Below are 26,174 nucleotides of genomic sequence, written 5' to 3' on the forward strand. Positions count from 1 at the left end.
AAGAAGTCGGGGAGATGTGGACCTAAATCCTACTGCCACGAGGAAACTCCAAGTACCCGGCTCATGTTCCTGGTCAATGCAGTTCTACGTTTTTTGACCCTGCATGAGTTAAGCCCTTATTCACGAATCCCGAACAAGAAGTAAATCCAAAAACTAAAGCGACGATGGAGAGACACGGCTGGTTGACAGCTCGTCTATCCGTATCTCAATGGGCAGTATATTGGAGATTGCGACTTGCTTTGAGACTGAACGGGCAGTCTTTGCCTGATCTGTCGTCGCAATGACATGCCAGACATTTCTAGATCCAATAACTTGGTTGGAAGTCAAGTCATGAGTCGCTAGCTGAGCGGCCAGAGCAGACCGTTGGAACATTGAAACGCAGCCACAGCGTGCGGTAGATTTTTGGCTTATGAGCCGTCGGCTTGTTCTCCAGCAAGTGGCTTGGTTTTGCGAGTGAGTTCAGCAGAGGACGAGGTACCAAGGAGGACCTGATTCATGTCCTGCTGCCTCTACCGTCAGTCCGCGATCGGACGACGCTGATCCGGACCGAGAAGTATATCCTGCGCTCTCTCTGATGGCAATGTCTGCAAGAGCGCTGCAAACAAGACAGCAGTCCGATGAAGGCGTTCAAACGACCGAATGTGATGATGGAAAAAGAACTTTCGGCGGCTGATTTGAGCTGAAATGATTATCATGTCGGTGCAACGACGTCCAGCCGTAGTGGACCTTTTGTCGGGCGCGCCGATGAGTGAGACTGACGCAGAGCCTCAACGGTCGCAAGATCAGCTCGACCTCGGTTTCGTTTCGAGGACCGTCAAAAACGTTCCTATGTTCGCATTGGGATGGACATCGAGGACTCGGTATACAAGATCGACGCTTATAGGATCGGTGCATGATCCTGGTGGTCTAGGTGTGTCCCGGCAACCTCTCCGGGATCGTCAGAACAACCCCACGCAATCGAGCGCTGAATATATGAGGGTCTGAGCAGTCTCGTTTCTGAAGATGGTACCTTTGAGGATTTACCAACCAGGAAACCCTCTCAACAGATTGCAATACCTAGCTTGTGTGTCGTCGTCAGCAATTTCCGGTGCTTTCTGTCCAATGGCAGTGAACCTTCAATCAGAAATATGTTGGTGTATGGGATTTTGACCAAAGGCATAGACACGAGGTCTTAGCCTTCCTGGACTATGGCTGTCGAGTCAATAAACACTGCACACGGGCAGGTTTGGAGAAAGTAGAAGCGTAGATCTCAAGTGGCAGTACTCAATCGTGTTGACGCGAACACCAAAAACAAGCCAAAGCTTTTGTCGGAAGAGCTTCGCCCAGGTCGCTACCCATGTTTGTAGAGCTAATCGAGTATACAGGTGTTTCAAACAGCCGCTGCAATGTCAGTCTGCTGTCTGACGAGTGATCAAGAGTCTTCCACTGGCCTCCAGTCACGTTCAGTGATCGCACTGTGGTGGGATCCGCGTGGCGGATGATCGAGTTTGCCTCCTCGTCCATGGGACTATCTCTGCGAACCAGATCATCACGAGTACCATCACAGACAAGAAAAGTCAAGGGGTGTGGCTGCGAGGATGTTGCCAACAGGAGGCTCAAGGACGATCGAAGTTCGATCGAAGCTGATCCCGGCTAAAATTACTCTCATGCCCCGCGGCGAGGATTGAGCCTCAACACTGAACTGTGATGTCATGCATTACCAGCTCTGTGAGCTCATGTATGCGAAGTATCCACTCTCGCTGTACTTTGACTATGCCCCTCTCTCTTGTTTCTTCAGCTTTTCCTTCTTTATACACACTTTGCAACTTTTTCCAAACACACAAAAATCATAATGTCTGAGCAAGAAGGTCCCGTTACCGCCTACACATGGCAAATTTCCGCCCAAGACCAGCAGGGCGGTCCCGGTCTTGACAAGGATATGAAGGAGCAGGCCAACTGGACACAGCTCGAGTTCTGGGACGACAACGGCAAGCCTTATCTCAAGGAGTATGAAGGCAGAGGTCTTCTCCAGGATAAGGCTGTCTTGATCACCGGCGGTGACAGCGGTATTGGTCGTTCGGTTGCTATCCTCATGGCAAGAGAAGGTGCCGATGTCTCAATTCTGTACCTGCCCGAGGAAGAGGAGGACGCAAAGTGGACCATCAAGCAGATTGAGAAGGCTGGCCGCAAGGGTCACGGTATGGCATACGACCTCAAGGAGGAGGCCAACTGCAAGGCTGCCATCGAGGAGCACATCAAGGTCTTCGGCAAGCTCAATGTTCTTGTCAACAACGCGTCCATGCAAGAGTCTTGCGAGGACCACAGAGAGATTGACATCTCAGTCGTCACCAAGACTTTCCAGACCAACATCATCCAGGTACGTTATTGGAAACACGAACTCGTCTTGCTCGATATAAATGCTGACCACCTCCACCACAGATGATGGCCATGAGCAAGTACGCTCTCCAGCACATGAAGCGTGGCGACAACATTGTCAACTCGGCGTCCGTCCTCGCATACATGGGTGACGCTACAAAGGTCGACTACAGCTCCACCAAAGGCGCCATTGTCACCTTCACCCGCGCACTCGCAAAGCAGCAGGCACCTAGAGGCATCAGAATCAACGCTGTTGCACCCGGAATCATGTAAGCCATTCCACCACCCACTACCAGATTATTCCCTAACACAATCATAGCTGGACTCCTCTCCAACCCGCCACTGCCAATGTACCTGCCGAGGGCATGAAGAACGTCGGCAAGGGCATGGCTCCCATGGACAGAACTGGTATGCCCATTGAGATCGCCACTGCCTACATTCAACTGGCCTCGCCTCTTGGCTCGTACTTCACTGGCGAGTGCATCCACGGTACCGGTGGTATCGAGATGCAAGGTTAAACGTTAAGGTCTGACGTTGTTGACTGTCCATGTCTTGAGATGTTGCAATGATGTATCTTAACGAATTCATGATTATCCACTCTACCTCTCGTTCGGATCTATGTGTATGCCGTGACCATCCGATTGCAGGAAAGCGGGGGTCTGAGAGTCTTCTTCTGAGCAGAACCCAACCCGTTGTCTGTGAGTCAAGCCGTATAGCGACGAGCGCGCGGCCGTCAGACTCCCAAATATAGTCTCGTAACATCCGTTGACCGAGGCATATTATTGACCCGCCTGTCGAAGACATATTTGCCTGGCGGCTCAAGCAGAGATGATAGCTCCGCAATGTGCCCAGTATGCATGTTAACCTCCTCTTCTACGGCCCATCTTGGTTCTGGGTATTGAGCTGTGACGTGACAGTATCGTCCAAATGATTTAGACTTGCTCAAGTACAGCCATGGAAACGCGTCGGACCGGATGTCAAGTTGAGCGTGTAGTGTGGCTAGGCAATGTCGACATGAGAACTGAGAAGGACGTCGGATTTCGAGATAGCGGCAGCGAGCGACTAGTCTTGTCACAGAGGTGACCGAGTCTCGTTGCTCTATGACTGAGAAGATTGAGTACCGGTATCTACGGATCTGTTGGACGAGGACGCGGAGAAACGTCGGCATGCGGCGATGGGTCTCTTGTTGCTCCTCGGTCGCAGTCGGGAACTACAACTCGAAGCCTGACCACCACTCATAATGGGGTACTGGCCAACGTGATCGGGCCTGCAGGATGACACGACTTGCGGTCTGGCTGCAGAAGACGAACATCGGCAATAGACATTGTCATGGCCAAGCGCATCCGTCACTTCAGTCGCACGCGCCGGGCTTGTCCGCCTCGCAGCGCGTCACGAATACTTTTGGTCATTTCAGTCGTTATATATCGCTCATCTATACAGTCGCTCTAGAAACGAACGCTTTCGAACCCTCGTATCCTACAAACATCGTCCCGCTGTCCGACCGCTCCATGTCCATCCGCGTACTCGAACCACTCTGCCCTGGACTGTCCCATTTGGAATCATCATCTTCCCCTTGATACGAAGTAAAACCCATGCCCGTCCATGTGATGACCGGCCGACGGACAAGCGCGCGGGCCGGTTGCGCTGGTGTAGTGGCTGGTAATGCCACCAAGACAACCCTTCCGCTGTCACTCTTCGATGACGAAGAGCGACGGATTCTGTAGACAAGAGGTTGCAAGAGAGGGACCGATGCCGCAATAGATCCTACGCTGATCTCGAGGAAGCTCCAGAAGAAGTACGTATCCTTGAAGTATTTGTCCTCGGCGGTGAAGTAGTCCCACATGGCCCATGTCTTGATAGCTCCACAAACGACTGCCAACCAACCTAGACTCAAAGCGACACCGAGAGAGACCTTCTTGAAGGTGGAGACCTTCATCCTCAGTACAATCGGCATGGGCCATAGCGCGAGAATACCGTCCGTCAGCATGTTCATCAGGCTGTTCCAGAAAGCGAGACCCTTCCAGACTCTGGTCGAGATCATCTTTGCATCTTTTTGTTCGTCGAAATGCCAATTCGCTCGAAGGGGAATGCAGGACCAGAAAAGAGTTGAGGCGTAAACTAGAGAACACACGGCCATGAACACTGCATCGGTCAGTCAACACTGATCATAGACCGCTTCAATACGACTCCGACTCACCCATCAACCCGTACAAAGCCCGCCGCTGCCACCGACTACGCCCGACTCGGATAAGAAAGAAACCAACGCTGCATTTGAATGTGCCGACACCGAGCATGAGAAAGAGTTGATGCGGGAATGTCCACAATAAGAAGAGCTCGAATTGCGGTATCGTCACAGAGGCCATGTGCCGACCAAGAACTCCAGTCTTGGACTCGCCAATGAAGCAGATCCAACAACCCAGCACGAAGAAGGCGGTGATGAGAATCAGAAGATCCTCCCAACCCAAGCGCCGCACGATGAAAGCACGTGCATACAATCGTAGGGCTACAACGATGAGTGAGAGGAAACAGAAGAAGCCAGTGGCACCTAGGATCGTCGACGATATGTCTTCTTCCAGGTACTCCTTGCTGTGGATCGAGACTTCGCGACACGGTAGCATACCGTGCAGCCTATCCATGATACTGGGCAGTGACTGTGTTGGACATCAAAGATGTAAGTGAGACCGAGTTTATGTTCAGACCAGTACCGGTGATTTGTAGTTAAAGCAAAGGAGTGTTGTAGATATCTTCAAAGGTTCGATTGTAAGGACAGGAAAGAAGCGATATGACAGGTTCAGGTGCGAGGTGTCTGGGCCCAGCTATATGTGTTTGGTACGACCCCGGACGGTTTCCCAGAACCTGGTCCAAGAACGACAAGGGTATGTATGTGGCTTGAGCCACGTTCGCGTATACTGATCCTACCAAGCGAAGCATTCAATGATTTTGCTGATGTCAGGCAGCCGCAGACGAGATTTCAGAGAGCCTGATGTCGTTTGTGTCCCACACCCAGAACTTAACAGGGAACAGACGAAGAAGTTTCAAATCCGGTCAGCAAGCGATGGGAAAAGCCAAACAGAGCAACGTCTCGACCAAAGAGCCGAGGAAGTGCTTCGTGGTAGATGGATTTTGGCGGTGCAAGGGGAAGAGTTTGCGAAGGATTTGAGACAAAGACGACGAATTGGGAGCGCGCGACTATTGGATTACCGACATGTCGCGGTCGTTCGACCTGGCATGGACTGTCAGAGACATATATAACAGCGACCAGTACATTTGCTGGCGCAATAGATAAACGCAAACCACTAGATGCGACCGCCTTAGATGCCCTACCTATTGCACATCGGACACAAGATCCTACCAAGAATTCCGGTGCTGTTTCTGAAGAAAGCATTGAATATTGCTGACGAAAGCAGGTTGGGTGAGACCACATCACCGAAAGACTAGAGGACGTTGATAACGGGTTAAACAATTTCAGCCGGGCTAAACGTGGCAATATGCCGAGACCAGACAGCGTTGAAGTTGTGGTTTGAGAAACCAAAATGCCGACCGTGGGCAAGCACAATAACTCGCAGAGTTGATTGTCAGTCTGGATCTCAAGCAGATGTCGTGCTCATAAGATGACTGATTGTGATGTTGTGGGAGAAACAGTTCGAGAAGGGATCGATCATGTCAGCGTTCTGGTATCTCGTACTCGGTCCACGGCACGCGCGCTGCTCGTCGGCATGCTCCAGAAGGAAAGATAAGTGTAGATCAACGTCGAGTCTCAAAAACATAGCGCACCGCTTCGTACGTATGCTGACGAGAGTTCGAAACATAGACCTGCAGCGCATCTTCATTCGCGTATTTGACACGTTCGGAAGGAGGCTCAACTGAGCCTGGAAAGCCTAAGGCTGGCTAAAGATGCCACGTTTTCGTCTGGATCGACGTATGCAATCGAGTGTCGAGCGATCCAGCCTACGGGCACGCTCAATGTCAGTATACAGTCGAAACGAGAGACCTGGACAGATCGATCTTGATGACGATGCGTTCCATGACAGCCGACTGCTTTGTACAAGGAGTTCTAGAGTTGTTGGGGTCGCCCAGATCATCGGGGTTCTCGGTGTCCGCGGGATCATGATCTTCGGAGGTAAAGTGATGTGTGCTTGGTGGTGATCATGACAATCTAATCATGACGGCCCAATCATGACGACCCAAGAATTTTGGCGTTCTACCAGACTTGTGTCAATTGCTAGCAGCGAGGTCGGGACTGGGCCTTCTGCGAGGATTGTCACCTTCTTCCATATGATGTGCTCTTAAGCCAAGAGACGGCGTGCTTAGAGGCAGAGTATTGTAAGATAGAAAGACAAACACATGGATAGAGTCAATCATACGGAGCACAGTGTCAAAACAAACAAATCGTGTTGAGAATTTAGAAACCATCCGCGAATATCGAACTTCATGCTCGTTAACCCTCCCACGCGTTTGACGCGTTTGTGTAAGATGCAGATCACGTTCCGATGTTGTAGGCATCGCTTACTGCTTTCAATCTCTTCATAGGATCAAACTGTTGACGACGACAAACACGAACACAAGGATACAGGGTGATAACGACACCAAGCTGAAGTGGTCTGTGCATAGCTCTTTGGTATAACTCTTGCTTGGTCTTCGATCCTGTGTCTGATTGTCCATATCTCCGCAACACGATGTTTTCGATTCATAGCGTCTGCAGGCATCAGCGTGGACAGGCGGTTTATCAAACCCTTTAAGGATAGACACCAGCGACGCTTTTCGAAGTGCAGAATAATAGACCCACCGACCCGCGTATCTTGTCAAGCTAGAGCCAAGCGATCACCGGATAAAGAGAAATTTGTGGAGATGCGGGTCATACATGCGGGCGGCGGAGGAGGCCCCCACACAACGAATGCCACTGTTGCGACATGATTGGGTCGCTGGAAGCTACACCGAGTCCATCTACCGAAACCGCAGAGCGGCTGGGGATTGAGAAAAGCGTTAATGACATAAGCATCGGTCTTCTTGCCGCTGATGAGTTTTCCTGAGAGACTTATATGGTGAGAGACTGGCGCATCGTTTGCTCGTCGCGACATCGCAATCAACCTGAACTTCATCATGAGTCCTCAAGCATCATTCACCGACAAGCTCGCCCTCGGCGAAGCAAAGAGAGGCGAGAACAAGCGCAGAGTCATCGTCACAGGTGGTAGTGGCAAGCTCGGTCGTTCAACAGTCAGATACCTTGCCGACGAGGGCTGGGAGGTCATCTCAGTCGATACTCGTCGCCCTCCTGGTATCAGCGAGGATGGCAAGTCGGGTCTCGGTGGCGCCTACCGCCTGGTCGAGATCGACTTGGAGGATATGGGTGCTGTCTTGGAGACATTCCTGACGACTGTGAGTTGACCATCCCGCGTGTCGCGATCCAACCGACTGACAAAACTTAGGACATGGCATACAGCGGTATCGACGCCGTCGTCCACTTGGCCGCCATCCCCTCTCCCGGACAAACCAACAGCTCGAGACAATTCCGCACCAACACCATGAGCACGTATAACGTCCTCGAAGCCTGCCGCAAGCTCAAGATCAAGAACGTCGTGCTTGCGTCATCGGAAACACTGATTGGTATTCCCTTCGACCCTCATATGCCAGAGTCGCTGCCCATCACAGAAGAGCATGAAAGAAGACCCGAGTCAGCATATTCGCTGTCCAAGTTGATGGGCGAGACCATGGCCGAGCAATACGCAAGATGGGACCCCGAAGTCAAGATCATCTCGCTCAGATTCAGCAACGTCATGCTGCCGGAGGAGTACAAGACTTTCGAGGCATGGCAGGATGACCCGATGAAGCGTTACTGGAACTGCTGGGGTTACATTGACGCAAGAGATGGTGGCCAGGCTGTTTCCAAGTCGTTGGACAGCAAGACCAAAGGTCATCACCAGTACCTCATTGCTGCTGAGGACACCTGCATGAGACAATCGAATGACGAGCTTGTCAAGAAGGCCTTCCCTGGCGTCAAGTACAATGCTACTTCAGGGTCCAACGATACCCTGCTTTCTATTGAGAAGGCTAAGAAGGAGATCGGCTTCAAGCCAGCATACAAGTGGCAGGACCAGTTGTAGATATGTATTGTGATAAGCAAGTCATACTGATCAGTACATCATGAGCTTAAAGACCATTCGATGCTATCTCACCTAGGTGTAAATTGTGTGATGACGCGATGGCGTTCTGTCACTTCTATCATGCATATGACGCTGATCCGTCCGCGTTTCTGTACGCAGTCATTGCGAAGAAAGCAAACAAACCAGGGCCATGGAAGTGCACGTCAGATTCTGGAGTGATGCACGCCGAGCAAGACTATGAAAAGGAGCCGACGTGCATTGGATGCTTTGGGCCTGTCGACCCGCGCGGAAAAGTTAGGCGCTGTGAAGGAGCATTACTCTCTTGCACCGCAGTGCGAGATAGCGGCTCTCGAGCCAGATCCAGACGCCTCGATCCAACCCTAAATCTTGCACTTGCTTGGTTGTGCTTGACTGGACCAACCAATGTCTTGACTCTCGTATAAGCTTCCTTGGCGGTTCAGACCCATGTCAGACCCCGCTATCCGGCGGAGAAATTGAACCCCTTCCACCCCTTCGTTCGAGGCTAGCCTGCATGCTGACGTTGTTCAGCTGCATCAGCTCAACAACCTGAGCCTGCCACTGACTTCATCTCACCTTGCGATACGCACCACAAGTTATCAGGACTCACTCCATCGTATACATTGTAAAAACTGCGGCGAATGACGAGGCATGTCAGTATGTGCGCGATGAAGCCAAACCCAACAGAGCGAGACGCCGTCAGTGCCAATTGCGCATCATCACGACTGCCACTCCTCACTTATGTCCCTCGGGATCAGGTGTGTTTGCAAATGCTGCTCTATAGAGCTCATCGGCAAGCGACGGCTGCGATAACGCTGATCAGCAAATACCATGTGGCCTGGTGAATTGGGGATCCCATGCGGATGTCTGATGCAGCAGGTCCTGGCGAACACCGCCGGCAGACTTTCGAGTTTACTGTAACTCTGTTGAGATACGATGATGGCGAGTCAGCCGTCTCTTCCCACACAGGCACACGTACAGTATGCCCAGGGCCTATGGTCCTCCGCGGCGTCCTCGGGATAGACTCTCGGCCGGCCTCCTGAGAAGTATGAAAAAGCCTCGAAAGCCTCAAAAGCCAAATTGTACTTGGATCTGCAGCGTCGCGCTCCAGAAATGGTCAACACACTGGAGCGTCCTACAAGACTTCCCGTGAATGATATTTCTGTAGGAGCAAGTATGATGCTATACCGCAGCTTGGCCTGAGCATACGGACTGGATGGGGTTCAGGACTCTCTGTGCCTGACTGATATAAATGTCAGTCGCGCCCTCGAGAATATCATACTCATCCAGCACACAAAGCACCATCATCAAAGACAACATCCATCCCTCTCATTCTCAAAGTCTCATCTCTCGCCTTCACCCGGTGATTTGATTCGAGATGCCTTCCATCACCAAGTCTCTCCTCTTCTTGGCCGCCTTCCAGGCCTTCACTGCCGTCGCAGCGCCCATCCCTCAGCTTGCTGGAGAGGGCGCTGCTTGCGACTCTGTTCTCAGCAGCACCGATAACGGTGTGGGCTATGGCGTTGAAAATGCCTTGGGTACGTGGCTTGCAAGCCGGCTTGATATACTGAGCTAACCTACTTCTCACAGACAACACTGCAGACGCCATTAACAAAGTAAGCCGCCGTCAGTTGGCTGGCGAGGGCGCTGCATGCAACTCTGTCCTCAGCAGCACCGACAACGGTGTAGGCTATGGCGTCGAGAATGCCGAAGACAACACCGCTGCCCTTCTCGGCGGAACTGCATCCAGCACCACTACTACCTCTGGAGGAAGTGGAGGTGCCGCACCCCCACCACCCAAGGGACCCAAGGTCAAACGTCAAGGCGACAAGATCGCCAACGGACTCGCCAACGTCCTCACCGCTGCCAAGCTAGGTCCTGTGGCTGACATCGAGAAGAACGTCGGAGACAATGCCGATGGTGAACTCACCTCAGCCGCCGCCGATGCTGGTGCTCAAATCGGCACTGCCGAAGAATCGACACTTGAGGGTGTCGGCAAAGCCATTCCCAGAGTCAAGCGTCAGGGCGACAAGATTGCCAATGGAGCTGCCAATGTTCTCTCAGCCCTTCACCAGAACGATCTTGCTGATATTGAGAAGGATAATGGCGATACTCTTGACGGCCAGCTAACCTCTGATGCTGCGAACCTCGGTGCACAAGTTGGTGCTTACGAGGAGAAGACTCTTGAGAACGCTGGCAAGTCGGTGCCCTAGAGTTGAATCGAGCGATTGATGAGACTTTGAGGATTTGATGGGATCCGGATTGTACGCTCTGATGAAGATGTATGGATGTGCGTTGTTGCGCAGGAAGAACAAAGATTGTATAGCTTTGATGCGATGTATGATATGAGTATGATGAGGCTGCTTCTGATATAACTTATATCTTGCTGAATCTCCTTATTCCCTTGACTTATGTCTTCAAGTGCATTTTATCCTTCAATGTCTATTCAAGTACACATTACCCGATGCGGCCGTGGTGGATATGTCAGTCTCTGAGTCACAGTAACGTCAACCTCTAGATCCGATCTTGGTTCTACCTAACTGTGTGCGATGGAATGTAACACGAGTAGCCATAGGAACTCACAGTAACATCGAGAAAGAAAGTAGGATTCATCAAGCACCAACATTACGCCAGATCTCTTTGAGACGTATGTCCTCTGGAAAGAATCGTGCATTTTACCAAGTATATTTATGCTCTACACCTCCATGGGTGGTGTTTGGAGGAAAATCTAGAGTCATGAACGCTAGCACATGAGCACATGTGATGACTTGGGAGAGCACAGCCACGCCAAGCTATATCTCGGCCGGTGCCTCTGTTGACAGGCTAAACTCGGTGGTAGCTACAGCAACAGTCACAGAATCGATGTCGCGCTAAAAGGTCCGTAGTTCACCAGTCCTTTTCAGCCCATCGCAACATCGACACCATGGTCAAAGTGATTGCTGGCCTTATGGGCTCTTCTGTGGCTTCTGGATCTGTTCACATGTCCCAACCAGAGCAGCTGCGTGCCATCTTGACTTTGCTTGGCAGACACGGTATTCGTGAGCTCGACACAGCTCGAGTGTACAACAATGGACAGAGCGAGCAGCATCTTGGTGCAACCAGAGAAACCGTGGAAGCCTGTAACCTGACCGTGGCGACAAAGGCGCCTGGATTTGTGCCGGGATCGCTGTCCTACGACAACATCATCCGGGCTTGTAACGACTCGCTCGCTGCGACAAAGCAACAAAAATTCGATCTGTACTACTTCCATGGTCCGGATCGTCAAACACCACTGGACGAGTCATGCCGAGCTATGAACCAGCTCCATTCCGAGGGCAAATTTGATCGCTTTGGTATCAGCAACTTTCGCGCAGACGAGGTTCATCAGATAGTGGACATCTGCCACAAGAATAGTTGGGTCAGCCCTTCGGTATACCAGGGCGTGTACAACCCTCTTCTTCGTGCTATGGAGCCAGCACTACTGCCTGTCTTGCGAGGCTACGGCATAGCGTTTTATGCTTATAGTCCACTTGGCGGAGGCTTCTTCTCGCGCCCAATGGAACAGCTTCGTATGCCTCCCGCAGGCGGTCGCATGGACCAGATGAAAGTATTCCAAACCATTTACGTCAACGACATGTCTTTGGAGTTGTTGCAGAGACTGACAGATACCTGCGACAAGGCTGGTGTCACTGTGCGTGAAGCAGCACTTCGATGGCTGATGCACCATTCTTCGTTGGGTGAAGCGGACGGTATCATCCTCGGCGCGTCAAGTGAAGCGCAGATGGAGCAGAACTTGGCAGCATGTGAGGGCGCTGCGCTCCCGGACTCGGTTGTCGAGTGTTTTGCGGAAGTCAGCCGTCAGTACAGAGCTGCGGGAAAAGATGAGATGTACTGCGTCTGATACGAACGTCCAGACTGAGATTGATGGACGGCGATTGAGTGGCAGCGTGAAGGAGAGACCGTTGTCGGCTGTGAATTGGGAGCTCTGAGGCCATTGGCCACCCTGATGATAGGTAGCGTGGCCAACACCCACACCGAGCATTCGCATATCTTCGAAGTGTAAAGCACTAGGTCACTGAATGGTAAAATTCTTGCGTATCTTACGCCCTAATCAAGCGACATTTGCCTCGGTACTCGGGAGCTTTGAATTCAGTATTGGGTGCATCTCGTTCCCACAACGGACGACAAGGATGATAAGCTTGAGCACATCTTGCCCCGACCAGGGCAAGCTTCTGGTACTCGAAGTTTGACATGACCATTTGTCTTCGTAAGCTGACGAGGTAGCCAGAAGATTGTCCACAGTCCGCAGGCAGTTCAGTCTCAGATCCTGGCTCTCCACCAAGGATGCACAAGGCAGGCTTAACCACTTCTTGAATCCCGTGAAAATCGTGATCATTGTTCTTGGATGCAGTGAATAGGCCTCCGAGCTTTCGTTGTTCAGAAGTTTAGGATAGTGTGACATGTGGTCGTAAGTTCTGGTCGTGATGTTGGTCTGGCGCTGTTTGGACCTCCAAGCTGTAGCCACCATACTCGAGAACTCAGAAGGAGGACGAGTAGGACGGAGAAAAGGCTCTTGGAAGTAGTCCATTGGAAATGGGAGCTCCGGAACAGTGCCCCAAGTGGTTGCGCAGATAATCTCACATCTGATACAAGCGTTGCTGATCAATCATCGGCCTCATATGTTGACAAGCAGGGCTCATACTCACATCGAAATCATTATCCATAATTTGGGATATGCTCGGAGAGAGGACAGTCCACCTTGACGATGATTGAGGAGAGTGCGAAGCCCACAAAGATGTAAAAAAGCCTGCACATCATCACCTCGTGTGTGCTGACTCCATATCAGCTGGGACTCGCGAAGTGCAAGAACGACATGACCACTTACTGCTTCAAAGACACTCGCTGTAATAGCTGTGATCACGCCGATACTATAGCATCTACTAGGATCTTCGATAGCTCTTTGAGTTGCCCGCAATGCTTCGAGGCGAAGGGTCGTCGTAGTCGGACCATCGAGGTCGAAGGGAATGCCAGGCTCCAACATCAGAAATCCATACTTGGTAGCCAGCATCGAGTCGATCTGACTTTTGGCTGCGGGATCCAACAGACTCAGATCCCACCACATCTCAGCATGAAAGTTGCAATCCTGATTAACAAACGAGGGATGCTGACGCACTGGACAGAGGCTGTCAGCAAGAAAGTGCCGCAAGTTTGGGGCATGTTAGCAATACTTCGGCTGAACAGAGACGGTCTAGTCGCGTCGCTGTGCAAAGGATAGTGTAAAACATCGACGACTCTGCCGATGTCTTCATCGCTGGGCGAGGAACTCGCCGAGTCATCTTTGACCTCTTTGAACGTGTAACGACCAGGCTCGGCACCGCTCGAGAGAACGTGTTTCCGTATGGACAAATCACGTCTTTGAGGTCTACGACGGGATTTGCCTATGTCTTTCATGACATGCTTCTTGATCAAGGAGCGCGTGGAGGCATCTCTCTTTGCGCGCGGATCACCCACGTCGGTGATCCACATCAGTTGTGATTTGGCAGACATGTCAGCGAAGGAGGGCACAGTTGCGAGAATGTGCAGGTTCCTCCGTACCTCGCAGGGGACGCCACGAGATTTATTGTTGCCAAATGATCCTCCCATAAACTCTGTTCCCCTCGACGCGCCACGGCTTGCAGCAAAAGAGAGTTTCGAGAACGTGCTTCACCTCGCATTCGCTGATGGCAACGACAACCTTCCTAGAGTCATACCACAACTACAAGACCGATGAGCTAATCAGATATTATCCTCTGTCCGGACGCCAGAAGTGCGATGTTTTCTAGGCGAACCAGCAGCAAATGAGTTCGCGTGGTGATCGTTCTCACATCGCCTTTCGGATCAGGGTGAACCGTCGACATGGGTGGCGCTCGCTCTAACTCTTTTTGGGCAATGGTGCTCGGTGCTTGGCCAACGGCTTCTCCGACCACGCCAAGCGAATCTGTACATTACGTGCACAAACCACTCGTTTCTTCGACTCGGAGGGGGAGTCGCACAGCATCGGCATCCAAGCTCAGTGCCCGTCCACCCATGATGCTTATGCTCGGACATATCTAATCAAGCCGAAGCTCTACATGCATGCTACATGATGCCAGGGAGCGGCCGACAACTCTAGCCAAGCATTGCCCAGCACGAATACCCAGGGCCATCTGCAGGTTTACATGCATCTCCTGCCGCCATCCTTCAAAAGTCTGTCTTCCATGTCCAATTACATTCAGTGCATCTGACACGACCTTTGCACCCTGAAAGATGATCGTGTCTTCGTAACATCGTTGCGAGGCATGCTTCGAACATCTCGCGTGCGATTGGGCCGTTGTTCATCGACTGACGGCTCTCCGGGGCGGCCACTCTGAGTCTTTTTGCGAGGTCTATCCAGGAAGGGTCGATAGAGCAATTGCTATGGGATCTAGAGGTTGAATAATATAAGGTGTGGGTGTCGCCATGCTGATGAAATCGAATTCCGGTACAAATCCTGACAACTTGATTGCAAGTCACAATGTTTGCGTCTCTTTGTGCTGTGCCTCTTCTGGCGCTTGCAGTCACCGCTTCCTGGGACGGCAATATCAACTTCAACAGCCCTTCGTTACAACACCAAGACCTAGGCCTCGACTTGGCCAAGATTCAGGAACGCACTGGAATCCTTGCCAGGCAGACGGCAAACTTCACGAACAGCCAACTCAACTTCACCCATGGTGTAGCCTCTGGTGACCCGTACCCTGATTCGGTTATTTTGTGGACTAGGCTTGCCCCTACTCTTGTCAGCGATCGTTCCAACGTGACCGTGTCTGGTACTGCTGAGCTCTACAACCACGAGACTGAAGCGTACGTTCGCGCCTCGAAGCACAGGGTCTGCACACAATGGCGCATTGCTAGCGACGCAAACATCACTCGCGTAGTGGACCAAGGTACAGCTTATACCACGTCTGATATCGACTTCACCGTCAAGGTAAGATAAAACCCCAGATCTGTGCGAGGCCTATTTGACGCCATTTTAGGTCGAGGCACGCAAGCTGCAGCCATTCACCACCTATCACTATCAATTTACTCAATGCGGTACAACTAATCAATCTCCTATCGGTCGCACCAAGACGTCTCCGTCAGCCCACCAGAAGATCGATAAGATCGGGCTTGCTGTGTACTCGTGCTCGAACTATCCGAATGGTTACTTCAACGCCTACGGTAATGCTGCTCGCAAAGATCGTGTCGATTACGTTGTCCATTTGGGAGATTATATTTACGAGTCAAGCGTCGGTGTGCAAGGCCGTGACGCTCGAGCGACCAATCCTAGTCGTGCCCTACTCACACTCTATGATTACAGAACCAGGATCGCACAGTACAGGACCGACAATGACTTGCAGCTATCTCACCAGAACTTTGCCTGGATCGCAACATGGGACGATCACGAGGTCGCTAACAACGGGTACCGCGATGGGTTCAGTGCCATGAACAACACCGAGGATTCTTTCATTCGTTCCGGTGGTGTTAGTGTCGATCAACGCAAGATGAATGCCGTACGTGCTTACTTCGAGTGGATGCCCATCCGCCAAGTCAACATGGACGACAACCTTCGCATCTGGAGAAACTTCCAGATGGGTACGCTTCTTGACCTGACCATGCTAGACACTCGCAACTACGATCGCTCAATCACCGACCTGAGTAAGTACCCACGCATCGCCATTTGCAGAGAAACACTTCTGACACGGCCCAGACTACAACACAGACTATATATACGAGATCCACAACGACGCTGGACGCTCACTCATGGGCTCGCAGCAGGAGAACTGGTTCTACAAGACTCTGATTTCCAGCAAGAAACGCGGCGCTGCCTGGCGTATCATTGGCAACCAGATTGTCTTTAGTCGTGTCAACATCTCATCATGGTTCGGCACCTTTGAGAATCCCTACAAGGAAGACCAATGGGATGGTTACCAATCGAATCGTAACAGAACTTTCCAAACACTTTACGACCACGACATTGGGAATAACATTATGCTCGCGGGTGACTCTCACGCAAACTGGGTTTCGGACTTGGTCTGGTTGGAGGAGCATCCCTATGATTCTGCTACGGGCCAAGGTGCAGTAGGCGTAGAATTTGCCGGCACAGCAGTCACATCTTCTGGGTTCGGAGGGACCATTCGCTCCGCTAACAACCAGTCTTCCTCACTGGTTCGGGACAATAGCGAGTTACAGTGGAACGAAGGCTACTACAGAGGATACTTCGAGCTGCAGGTCGGGTATGATGCCGTGCATGCCTCCTACTTTGGCATGCCGACGGTCGCCACACGCAATCCCTTGGAGATCAGCTTGGCTAACTTTACTGTTGTCAACGGTGCCAACAAACTCCAGCGCCCAGTGGCTGGAGGCCAAGTTGAGAGCGGTTATATCAAGTCTGGACAGGTGCAGATGACTAATTTGACGTACAACACGCAGAATCAGTCGTGGGCTGTAAGGAATGACTTCAATCAAATGTTCATCTCGTACCCACGTACGACATGATCAGGTACTTGGACTTTACGATCCGAGCGTGATTTCGCGAAGCAGACATGAAATCTTCCATATATATCTACAATGCTATCTGTTCTTCGTGTTTTCTGGTGCAAACCACCAGGCTATGAAATTGAAGACTTGCTCGCACTGCGGCCCATGATCTAGTCTTGAGTGTCAGCAGCTTCGTGATTGCGGATTTGAACAATCCTAACCGCGGGTGGCTGAATAGTCCATTGCTACTCCAAGGGGGTTCCATGACGGAAATGTTGCGCGATCCGGCTGAGCGGCCATTTGGCTATTTCCGGGAGAGCGATATCGGGGGTCTCCTACCTTGGCTGCTACAGTATGACGACATACCATTTGCAAGCATAACCCTACAGGACCCGTCTATCTTGATTACATCCAGAACCATCTCGTGTAATTACAAAGGACTCGCCTTGTATCAGTCAACATGACAACATTCGCGTGAGTGACGCGCAATTTGTCATATTCTTTTCACTCATACCTATCCAGCAAAACATCATTTTCGGCAGCATCTTATGCCACATTCCGACCGTCCTACCCTCAATCGCTCTATAAAGAAGTGCTTCGATATCATGGTGGACAGCGTCAATTGTGCGTTGACCTTGGATGTGGCCATGGCGTGGTTGCGCGAGCAATGTCAAAACACTTTGACACAGTCACGGGAACCGATCCGTCTGGTCGCATGATAGAACAAGCACAATCCTCGACATCCAGTGCAGATTACCCGAACGTCAGTTTTCGTGAGGCATCTGCAGAAAGTCTCCCATTCGTCGCGGACTCTTCTGTCGATATGATGGTTGCAGGTCAGGCTGCTCATTGGTTTGACTATGCAAAAGTCTTCGCAGAGCTTGCTCGCACAGTCAAGAGCGGTGGTACCATGGCTTTCTGGGGCTATAAAGATCACGTCTTTGTCAACTCTCCCAAAGCATCTTCGATCATGGACAAGTATGCCTATGACCACCATCCCGATCTGCTGGGTTCCTATTGGCAACAACCAGGCCGCTCCATCGTCCAGAACTTGCTGCGAGACGTGAAGCCTCCATCTGACGCTTGGGAGGATCTCCAGAGAATCGAGTACGAACCAGGAACCAACGGCAAAGATGATGGTCAGGGTACCAAGTTCATGGACGTGTCATTCAAGGTAGGCGAATGCAAGGAATACATTCGCACCTGGAGTTCGTATCATTCTTGGAGGGAGGCTCATCCAACACTGGAAGGAAGAAGCAGGGGTGGCTCTGGAGACGTGGTTGACGAACTCTTCGATGAAATTGCAAGCACAGACCCCGCGTTTGGGTCCGAAGAAACACTGGTCGATGTTGAATGGGGTAGTGTTTTGCTGTTGGCCCGCAAACGGTGATTCTAAGACTGCAGGTTGCTGTCAAAGACCGTCCTGACAACGATTTTGCTCTTCCGTTGTCCTACCCGCTATCTCCGTAACACTAGCTGCAGTTGGCTTGCAGATATGCAACAATGTCTTCTTGATTGACCGCGCGCGGGTCTCGCCGAATACAGGAAACGTGGCATTCCCGAAAGTGCCTCAGGCCAGATCCGATTGTCCCGGTAACACAGTCAAGGCCGCATCCAATTGACTGTCAGAACAAGAACAAATGATGCGTCGGCCTCGTTACTCGTGTGAGAAGAATGACCAAGGACTTGAGTACCGTAAAGCCGTCCGGATATGGTTCGCGCAGCAGTGAGGTCCGACATGAGATTTTTCACCCCGAGTCCAGCGATCTGCATACCGACACAGGCACTTCCTCAACGCCAGCGTCAATCTCGGGAGCTCTTCGTCCCGAACGCCCCTCTGATTAGAAGCTTGATCATTATTTTAAGCTTTTTTTGGGTTTCGGAAGCTGTCCGAGAGCTTGATTCGTGGCCTGATCTGCTAGCCACACGCTACCAAGCATTATTCCCGGAGCTCTTACTAAGAAATAAACTTGTGCGACATCATCCCCACGATGGTAAGATACCCCTCTTGCGGGAAATCTCGTAAACTCATGAGCAGATGCCGCATAAGAGGTGGAGAAAGCCAGCATCATCTGTCACAAGCAATTTTGCTTCGGAATAAGTGCCTCGTGAGTGCCTCGAGATCGAATACCGCTTTCTCTGATCGTTCCTCAAGGTTTCGCGAACATGGCAGGCATCAAACTTCAAGGCCCCAGATTGCACTTGCTTGTCGCAGCAGTTGGCGCTCTCGCTTTTTTGTTGCAGGGCTACGATCAAGCAGTGATTAATGGACTGTTGAGTCTATCGACGTGGGAGAAGACCTTTCCTCAAATCAATACTTCAGACAACAAGTCACACGAACGATCACTCATACAGGGCACAGCAGTTGCAATTTATGAAGTCGGTTGTGCGATAGGAGCTCTGTCATGCTTCATCATCGGCGACATTCTAGGCAGGCGGAAGACCATCTTTGGCGCATCATGCTTCGTCATAATCGGCGTCACAATTCAAGCTTCATCTTTCAGTCTTGGACAGCTCATTGCAGCACGCATCGTCACAGGTCTTGGTGTGGGAGCTTTTACAGGTGAGTTAGACAAAACGTCGTTGGTGGCTTCGCTGACGGTTCCAAAGCAACTGTTCCTATGTGGGTGACCGAATGCTCAAATGCTCACAATAGAGGCAAGATGGTGATGCTCGAGGGCATGTTTGCTATCGGTGGTGTCGCGCTTGCGGTCTGGCTTGACTTCGGCTTCTTCTTCCTTAAGAACGACTCTGCCAACTGGAGATTTCCAATCGCTTTCCAGGCAGTGTTTGCGCTTGGTATTGCTTCGCTTATATTCATGTTACCAGGTACGTAATTCAGCTTGAGATGCTGAAGCCATCTTGGAACTAAACAATGACAGAATCGCCTCGATGGTACATCAAGAAGGAGAACTACGATGCTGCACTCTACTCGCTTTCTCGACTTAACGGGTTGCCACAAGATTCATCATTGCTTCGACAAGAAGTCGAAGTCATTCGCAATTCAATCTCGCAAGAATTTGTGGGAGCTTCTGGCAATCCTTTCGCACGAACACCCAATCGCCATCTAAATCGTACTTTGATTGCACTCGGTGTCAACATGTTCGCTCAGATGACAGGCGTCAACATTAGTATGTTGACATACCATGCAAGTTGACCACACCACTAACACCGCCAGTCACCTTCTACTCGAATGAGATCTTCCAACAGATCTTGGGTTACAACGGTACAACATCGCGCGTCATCTCCGGATGTCTGCAGATCTGGCAGTTCTGTATGGCAACATTGGCTGTCTTTTTGGTCGACCGACTTGGACGTCGTAAATTGCTGATGATCGGAGCTGCTGGTATGACTATTGCTCAGGCTGGTCAGGCTGCACTCATCAAATATTCCCACGACAGCAAAAGCGTAGCTGGTGCAACACTGCTCTTCGACTTCATGGCTCTAGCGTTCTTCCCCATTGGACTGTTTCTGATACCTTTCATGTATTCCGCAGAGATCGCGCCACTCAGGATTCGGCACAAGATCACGGCCATGTCAGCGGCAACGAACTGGCTTTTCAACTTTTTGATCGCAGAAGTCACGCCTATTGGGTTTAGAACTATCGGTTGGAAATGTAAGTCAATCTGGGAAAGAGCTCGATCATTACTAACTAACAACAGACTACCTTTGCTACATGTGTACCAGCGCCACGGCATTCCTTTTTGTGTATTTCTTTTGTCCTGAAACAAAAGGACGCGGACTCGAAGATGTGGATGAGTTCTTCATGAGGTCGGACAATGCTTTGCAAGTTGTGCGCGTTGCGAGGGAGCTTCCATGGGACGCTGGGATGTCAAGTATTATCGAGGCAAAGGTTGACAAGGCTGAGCACGTCGAAGCGTCCAGACGTCGATCGAACGCATGAGGGCTGCTCGAGGGCAAACGGCGACCGCCCCTTGTGTTCACAAACGTCGTCTGCTTCAGTAGTGCATATGTCTAGAGGACCATGTTCTTGCTATTGGCATTTGCTAATTGTTCACTCAGTCACTGAATTGTTGCATGAGCTCAATCGCCTACGTCATTGGGAACCTTGATGGAGTACAATAAAGTTTCGGATTTTGAATGCTTTCAAGCCCCCGACCGACAAATATATATGGACATGTGAGGACGTCGCAAGTGCTATATTCCACTCAGACTGGCAATTTCGATCTGAGTGTACTCGCAGCGTCGAAATCACTTCAATGACCGCCATAAGTATAGCTGGGAGTACCGGCCTTGTTGTGAGTACTCCACCTAGCTTGTCATCTTGTGCAACGAGGAGGCCGAATTTTGCAAAGAAGCAGGACTGATGTGAAGAACAATTCCGAAGGGCTCTCATATCCTTACACTCCTTAAGCAATGTTCCCAATTTGATCGCATTCATGCCTTCTCTCGCAGAGACCTGCCCGCGCATGCCAAGCTCACAACGATTGGGTCTCAAAATTCAACAGACTGGCCTTCCACATTCCCTCAGAACACTTCAGCGTTCTTCTCAGCTCTAGGTACCACGGCAAGAATCGCAGGCAGCTTTACAGCGCAGCGGAAAATCGACTACGACCTTAATCTAGCTCTGGCACAAAGCGCAAGAGCTGCAGGCGTACAGACTTATGTGCTCATCTCGACAAGTGGTGCATCTCCCACTCGAGGATTCCATATGCGAAGATGAAAGGCGAGCTTGATGAAGCCGTCAAAGAGATTGGCTTCGAGCATGTGATTATACTAAAGCCGGGCTTACTGGTGGGAATAAGAGAAGATAGTCGACCTGGTGAATTCATGGGTAGGAGCATGGCATCCTTCTTGGGCAAGATTAGCGGAGGTATGTTGAAGGATGCTTGGGCACAGGATGCGGATGTTGTGGCACGAGCTGCTGTGTGGGCGTTGTTGGATGTGACGGAGAAGAGTAATGATGAGAGCGTGAGGGTATTGAATCAACAAGACGTGATTCGGCTGGGACGTACGGAATGGAAAGACTTCAGATAGTGTCCTATCCCTACAGATACAAGGATCTCTGATGCGAGTAGCTGTGGGTATGTACAGTATCTTCGAGATACAATGTGATTATCAGAAACGATCATCAAGCCCGCTCTCGGATACTTCTTTGATCAGGCAATGATCGTGTCATTCTATAGCGAGGGAATTCACCGTAGGCTCTTGTTCATCGCAAGAAGCCATAAACACACGAAGTGTACTTACAGCAAAGTAGATATGGATGATCTTAGAAGGGCACGAAGCGATGATCTAACGGCCTGGTGGACCGAGCATGGTGGTACGCAGCCTACGAAGATGCAGCAGACAGTGGAAGTCGTCTTCCCGATTCTGAAGGCTTGAGGGTACTAAGCAGCGAAAAACGATTGTGGTGACTGATCAGTATCTAAAATCATCAACAGGATCTTGGAAGTCACGTGTGATGGAGGTGTGACAAAGCCAGGGGTACAAGGCGGAAGCCCTTCCGATAGACGCAATCTAGATCTTCTCGGACAAGGGTGTCCATCACAACTTGCAACGCGATATCCGAAGCAGAAGGATCGCATCTACCTCTGTACGATTGCACTACTGATGAGTTGTCTCCGAGAAGACATTCTTGGACTTATGTTAAACCGTTGGCATCGACCCAATCTCAAGGTTGGGACCACGTCGTGACTCCTGACCATCTCGCTCTCGTTCAAGCGCCCGACGTCATTGATCTCGTTCCTGCATAAGTACGTAGGGCAAAGGCTCACCACCTCACACTCTAGGAATATCGACTTGAACGAGGGATGAACCAAGCATGAGACGTGCATCTGGACATCGTAAGCATGATGGTATAGTGACCCTGAAGTACTCTATATGATCAGGTTCGTCTACATCTACATTCCATGCGTCCTCAATCTGCGTTCAGAATTTCTTGTGTGTTATCTTGAAACAAGCCAAGTCCAGCACAAATCACCATGTCGAGGAGATTACAACAGCAAATGTTTCGCGCGACTAGATCGCTCCGAGCATCAGGCATCAATGCTGGTGAAGGAGGCAGCTTGTCTCGCGACCCTCGCAATCGTCCTACGGGAGAGCACAAGAAATTGATGAGAGAAATCAGAAAAGATCCAGAGATCTATGTGAGTCAAGCATTCAGCATGTCTTCTCTCTTCCAATCGACTAGTCCTGACTATACGCTGGCAGTTGATCTTCGCCTTGACAGCTGCCACGGTGGGAGCTTATGGTTATTACCAACCTCATTTCTGGGCGGCCATCGCCGGTCAGACTAGAACAACTCAAATCGAAGGTACCAAGCCATGGGAGGATGGAGCTGAAGGCAGTACGGGTAAATACCGTTATCAAACTAGAGCTGGTCCGGGCAAAGAAGTCAGAACCAAGGATGCTCCCTCCGCTCTGAACTCGGTCATTGTGCCTAACGTGAATTTGCCGAGGGTGAGAACGGCCATCATTCTGCAAAGCAAGGAGTAATGCTGATCTAATTAATAGAAACTGCACGAAAAGTACAACAAATGGGGGAAAGAAGACTTTGACGAATATTGATGAGCAAGATGTTCATGTGTACAGAAAGAGTGGCCTATCAAGCCGCCGGAATAGGCAATTATCGACAATGGATCTTTGATTCAAGATGCGCATTAGTGAATATGTCGGATAGTCAGGATTACCAGCCAAAGCGTGCCCAAGGATTGATATAGCTAGCATCAATCAACATACCACCGCGCAAGCGTGAGTGCGGACCTGGACTTTTGTCATGAGCAAATGCAGCAGGAGCCTTGTCTCTGCAATTTATGAGGCAACGACGTGGCATTGTTGTTCAGAACTTCCAGGACATCGGTGGTCAAACTTGATAATTCGAATTGGCCTCAGATCACTGCGCATGTCAGTGACCGAGTGACGTGGATTATCCAGCAGATCGCGGTGTGCCTACCTTCCGAGTTCTGACCGAATCATTGGCCGAAACATATGCCTCAGTTACATCAGTCATCTTGTTGTGTTCCTAGTCTGTACATGGCAGCTGGTCGCAGCCTTTGCGTTGTTGTTGGTGCTGATAAGTTTACTTTTCTCCAAGCTGATACGCGACCGACTGATGGAATTTTGTAAAGCAGTATGGGAGTCTCAGCTTGTCGTTCTTTGTTCACCTTGTCTAGGCGTATCGTTCAGTGAGACCAATCGAACTTGATCTACGCCTCATGTCAATACACCTTGGTCGGCATTGCGTCGTAGTGACCACACAAATGCGATCCACGAGGACAAAGAGCTGCGTCGAACACAGCTCTAGAGCCGTCCTCGGCCCAAGTCACTATCGCCTCATGATCGACACTTCGAACCCAACCACCTCGCGACAGTTGGTACGCCCGTGGCGTTTTCACTGGAGAGCTCGAAATCCTACCGCATTGAGTTGTCGACAAGACAGGGAGCATCGTTGCGGACCCTTTCGCTTTGTGTCGTCTCCGAGCAGATTTCCACCTCGTCTACCATCTCGGCCTCCACCAAGATCAATCTCAGGCCAAGGGCGTCAAAGAACCCGCATAGAAGGCTACAGTGGCCAAGCCGGTCCTCGTATCCCACACATCCTCGCGTCCGTCATATGCCTCAATCAGAAGAGCCATCTGGTTACCACGGAGATCTTGCTCTGGAGTCATCGCAGCCAAGGTTTTGACATGAATCTGTCAAGCCAGAGCCAGAGCAAGAGCCGTCGCGTATCCCCTCAACCGAGTTCTTTGAACCGTCGCTTCACCGCAGCCGGACAGTAAGACGCTGATTCCTGCCTCTTCTCGAGCCAAACCTTGACTGAGTACGTGGGCGCATCAAGCTTTCTGTGCCAAAACGGAGCGAGATCATCATCACGAGATCAGTATCGAAGCCAGTCGTGACTCGGCAGCAAAGACAAGCTTCTCTACCGCCGGGTGGTCCCCGATGAGATATCAGCCAGCCGCGTTCAAAGACTCTGGCTTCCGGCGCCGGTGGGTAAAGTTGTCTCAATTTGCAATCTGCCGTGACGCCGGACGGCCTCTCGAACAAGCGCTCGGTCGAAGAATGCGGGTGATGTGCCGCCGCTGCGTCTGTTGAGCTCTATCTCGTGTACGGCACCCCTGTTCAGGGGCCGCTACCATTAGCGGTAACTGAATGTCATTGCCGCGAACCCGACCCCAGTCGCTTTCCCCCATGGACTCCGGGGTTCCTCCGAGGGCTAAGTTTCGAATTCATGCCAACCAGTGGTAAGTTCTTATGACTATTATAAAAGCACAAGCTTCGCCAAGCACGCCAATCTTCCGTTCGTTCAGTCAAATCGTTGGCGTTTTCTGCTGTACACTATCGGTAATAGACCATTTCTCCACCTGTCCCAGGCGCGCGGCCTTCTGGGTGTATAAGTATGCTGATCACGTCGCATCCATTTTCCCCACAGCCGTCTTGATCTATGATGCGTAGAGTCATTGAGATGGAAACCTCGGTCACGTACAGAACAATGATCGGCTTTAGTGTCTACGCTGCACAGAATCTTACCAGTAACCTCATCGCCAACCAGGCCGTCTACTTGTTCGAGCAGGCTGGGATAAGCTCTCAACAGGCATCCGCACTTGGTCTGGTCACATCTGCGCTTCTGATTGTCGCCGTCATTTTCTCTTGGGGTCTGAGCTCGTACTTTGGCCGTCGACTTAACTACCTCTAGGGCTCTTTCGTTGATACGGTTCTGTTGTTTGCCCTTGATTTTGCATGATTCGTTGGTAAATCAAACGTAGCAAGCTTAGCACAGGCAGCGCTCGGCCTCATCGTCTCGGTTCTGTTCACCTTAGGCGCCGCTCCCATATCGTATGCCATCATCGGAGAGACGTCGGCCAAAGTAAGCATGGAGCGAGAGGCAACTATTTTTCTGTGTGAACGAGTGATTCTGGATCATCTTGGCACATAAGTATGACCTTGGCACATAGGATGGGCACGTGCTCAAGACGTATGTACGTCACATTCGCGTAGCTTACATAAGCCTATAGCCGTCCTGCCTTTTGACTAGCGCCTATTACATTCTTCTTCTTCCCTTTCCTAACGTCAGCGCAATCGCCCATATGTTTGTTAAGACCCAAGCGTACAGTGGAAGTCTTTTACTCGGACTTTTTTGGTCAGCTTAGCACCTCTGCATATAAATCGCCACTAGGTGACAATGCGAAAGAATGGGCCAGGTGTGTCAACGCCGAAGTCGCAAACACGAACACAGATCACGGT

At 50.9% G+C, this 26,174-nt stretch overlaps 11 protein-coding genes across 11 annotated transcripts; 9 read left to right on the plus strand and 2 right to left on the minus strand.

Moving 5' to 3' along the window:
- Positions 1-1,831: 1,831 nt before the first annotated feature.
- M436DRAFT_68067 (short chain dehydrogenase/ reductase-like protein) lies at positions 1,832-2,873 on the plus strand (the record flags this gene model as incomplete). The annotated part of the gene is made up of 3 exons (XM_013567306.1): positions 1,832-2,356; positions 2,419-2,624; positions 2,675-2,873. 3 exons carry the CDS (start codon positions 1,832-1,834, stop codon positions 2,871-2,873), a joined length of 930 nt encoding a protein of 309 aa, XP_013422760.1.
- A 1,205-nt stretch (positions 2,874-4,078) lies between these two features.
- Positions 4,079-4,928, minus strand: M436DRAFT_32361 (uncharacterized protein; the record flags this gene model as incomplete). Its single annotated transcript, XM_013567248.1, has 2 exons — positions 4,079-4,497; positions 4,553-4,928. Coding segments are annotated over 2 exons (795 nt in total), but the record flags the coding sequence as incomplete, so codon positions are not given.
- A 2,527-nt stretch (positions 4,929-7,455) lies between these two features.
- M436DRAFT_68069 (NAD(P)-binding protein) lies at positions 7,456-8,456 on the plus strand (the record flags this gene model as incomplete). The annotated part of the gene is made up of 2 exons (XM_013567307.1): positions 7,456-7,731; positions 7,782-8,456. The coding sequence occupies 2 exons, from the start codon at positions 7,456-7,458 to the stop codon at positions 8,454-8,456; spliced, it is 951 nt and encodes a 316-aa protein (XP_013422761.1).
- Positions 8,457-9,852: 1,396 nt separating this feature from the next.
- M436DRAFT_86325 (uncharacterized protein) lies at positions 9,853-10,687 on the plus strand (the record flags this gene model as incomplete). Its single annotated transcript, XM_013567326.1, has 2 exons — positions 9,853-10,012; positions 10,065-10,687. 2 exons carry the CDS (start codon positions 9,853-9,855, stop codon positions 10,685-10,687), a joined length of 783 nt encoding a protein of 260 aa, XP_013422780.1.
- A 734-nt stretch (positions 10,688-11,421) lies between these two features.
- M436DRAFT_58201 (Aldo/keto reductase) lies at positions 11,422-12,354 on the plus strand (the record flags this gene model as incomplete). The annotated part of the gene is made up of 1 exon (XM_013567281.1): positions 11,422-12,354. The coding sequence occupies one exon, from the start codon at positions 11,422-11,424 to the stop codon at positions 12,352-12,354; it is 933 nt and encodes a 310-aa protein (XP_013422735.1).
- A 210-nt stretch (positions 12,355-12,564) lies between these two features.
- Positions 12,565-14,000, minus strand: M436DRAFT_68072 (uncharacterized protein; the record flags this gene model as incomplete). The annotated part of the gene is made up of 3 exons (XM_013567308.1): positions 12,565-13,096; positions 13,160-13,625; positions 13,682-14,000. The coding sequence occupies 3 exons, from the start codon at positions 13,998-14,000 to the stop codon at positions 12,565-12,567; spliced, it is 1,317 nt and encodes a 438-aa protein (XP_013422762.1).
- Positions 14,001-14,985: 985 nt separating this feature from the next.
- Positions 14,986-16,985, plus strand: M436DRAFT_58135 (uncharacterized protein; the record flags this gene model as incomplete). The annotated part of the gene is made up of 3 exons (XM_013567267.1): positions 14,986-15,435; positions 15,485-16,145; positions 16,198-16,985. The coding sequence occupies 3 exons, from the start codon at positions 14,986-14,988 to the stop codon at positions 16,983-16,985; spliced, it is 1,899 nt and encodes a 632-aa protein (XP_013422721.1).
- A 442-nt stretch (positions 16,986-17,427) lies between these two features.
- M436DRAFT_76851 (S-adenosyl-L-methionine-dependent methyltransferase) lies at positions 17,428-18,357 on the plus strand (the record flags this gene model as incomplete). Its single annotated transcript, XM_013567327.1, has 2 exons — positions 17,428-17,441; positions 17,490-18,357. The coding sequence occupies 2 exons, from the start codon at positions 17,428-17,430 to the stop codon at positions 18,355-18,357; spliced, it is 882 nt and encodes a 293-aa protein (XP_013422781.1).
- A 776-nt stretch (positions 18,358-19,133) lies between these two features.
- On the plus strand, positions 19,134-20,871 carry M436DRAFT_58081 (general substrate transporter; the record flags this gene model as incomplete). Its single annotated transcript, XM_013567257.1, has 5 exons — positions 19,134-19,530; positions 19,578-19,796; positions 19,850-20,098; positions 20,146-20,583; positions 20,630-20,871. The coding sequence occupies 5 exons, from the start codon at positions 19,134-19,136 to the stop codon at positions 20,869-20,871; spliced, it is 1,545 nt and encodes a 514-aa protein (XP_013422711.1).
- Positions 20,872-21,187: 316 nt separating this feature from the next.
- On the plus strand, positions 21,188-21,965 carry M436DRAFT_76853 (uncharacterized protein; the record flags this gene model as incomplete). Its single annotated transcript, XM_013567328.1, has 3 exons — positions 21,188-21,226; positions 21,316-21,613; positions 21,655-21,965. 3 exons carry the CDS (start codon positions 21,188-21,190, stop codon positions 21,963-21,965), a joined length of 648 nt encoding a protein of 215 aa, XP_013422782.1.
- A 1,079-nt stretch (positions 21,966-23,044) lies between these two features.
- Positions 23,045-23,498, plus strand: M436DRAFT_58231 (uncharacterized protein; the record flags this gene model as incomplete). Its single annotated transcript, XM_013567287.1, has 3 exons — positions 23,045-23,077; positions 23,142-23,390; positions 23,445-23,498. 3 exons carry the CDS (start codon positions 23,045-23,047, stop codon positions 23,496-23,498), a joined length of 336 nt encoding a protein of 111 aa, XP_013422741.1.
- Positions 23,499-26,174: the final 2,676 nt, after the last annotated feature.

Source organism: Aureobasidium namibiae (genome assembly GCF_000721765.1).
Source record: "Aureobasidium namibiae CBS 147.97 unplaced genomic scaffold scaffold_27, whole genome shotgun sequence".
In the NCBI taxonomy this organism is placed as follows: Eukaryota; Fungi; Ascomycota; class Dothideomycetes; order Dothideales; family Saccotheciaceae; genus Aureobasidium; species Aureobasidium namibiae.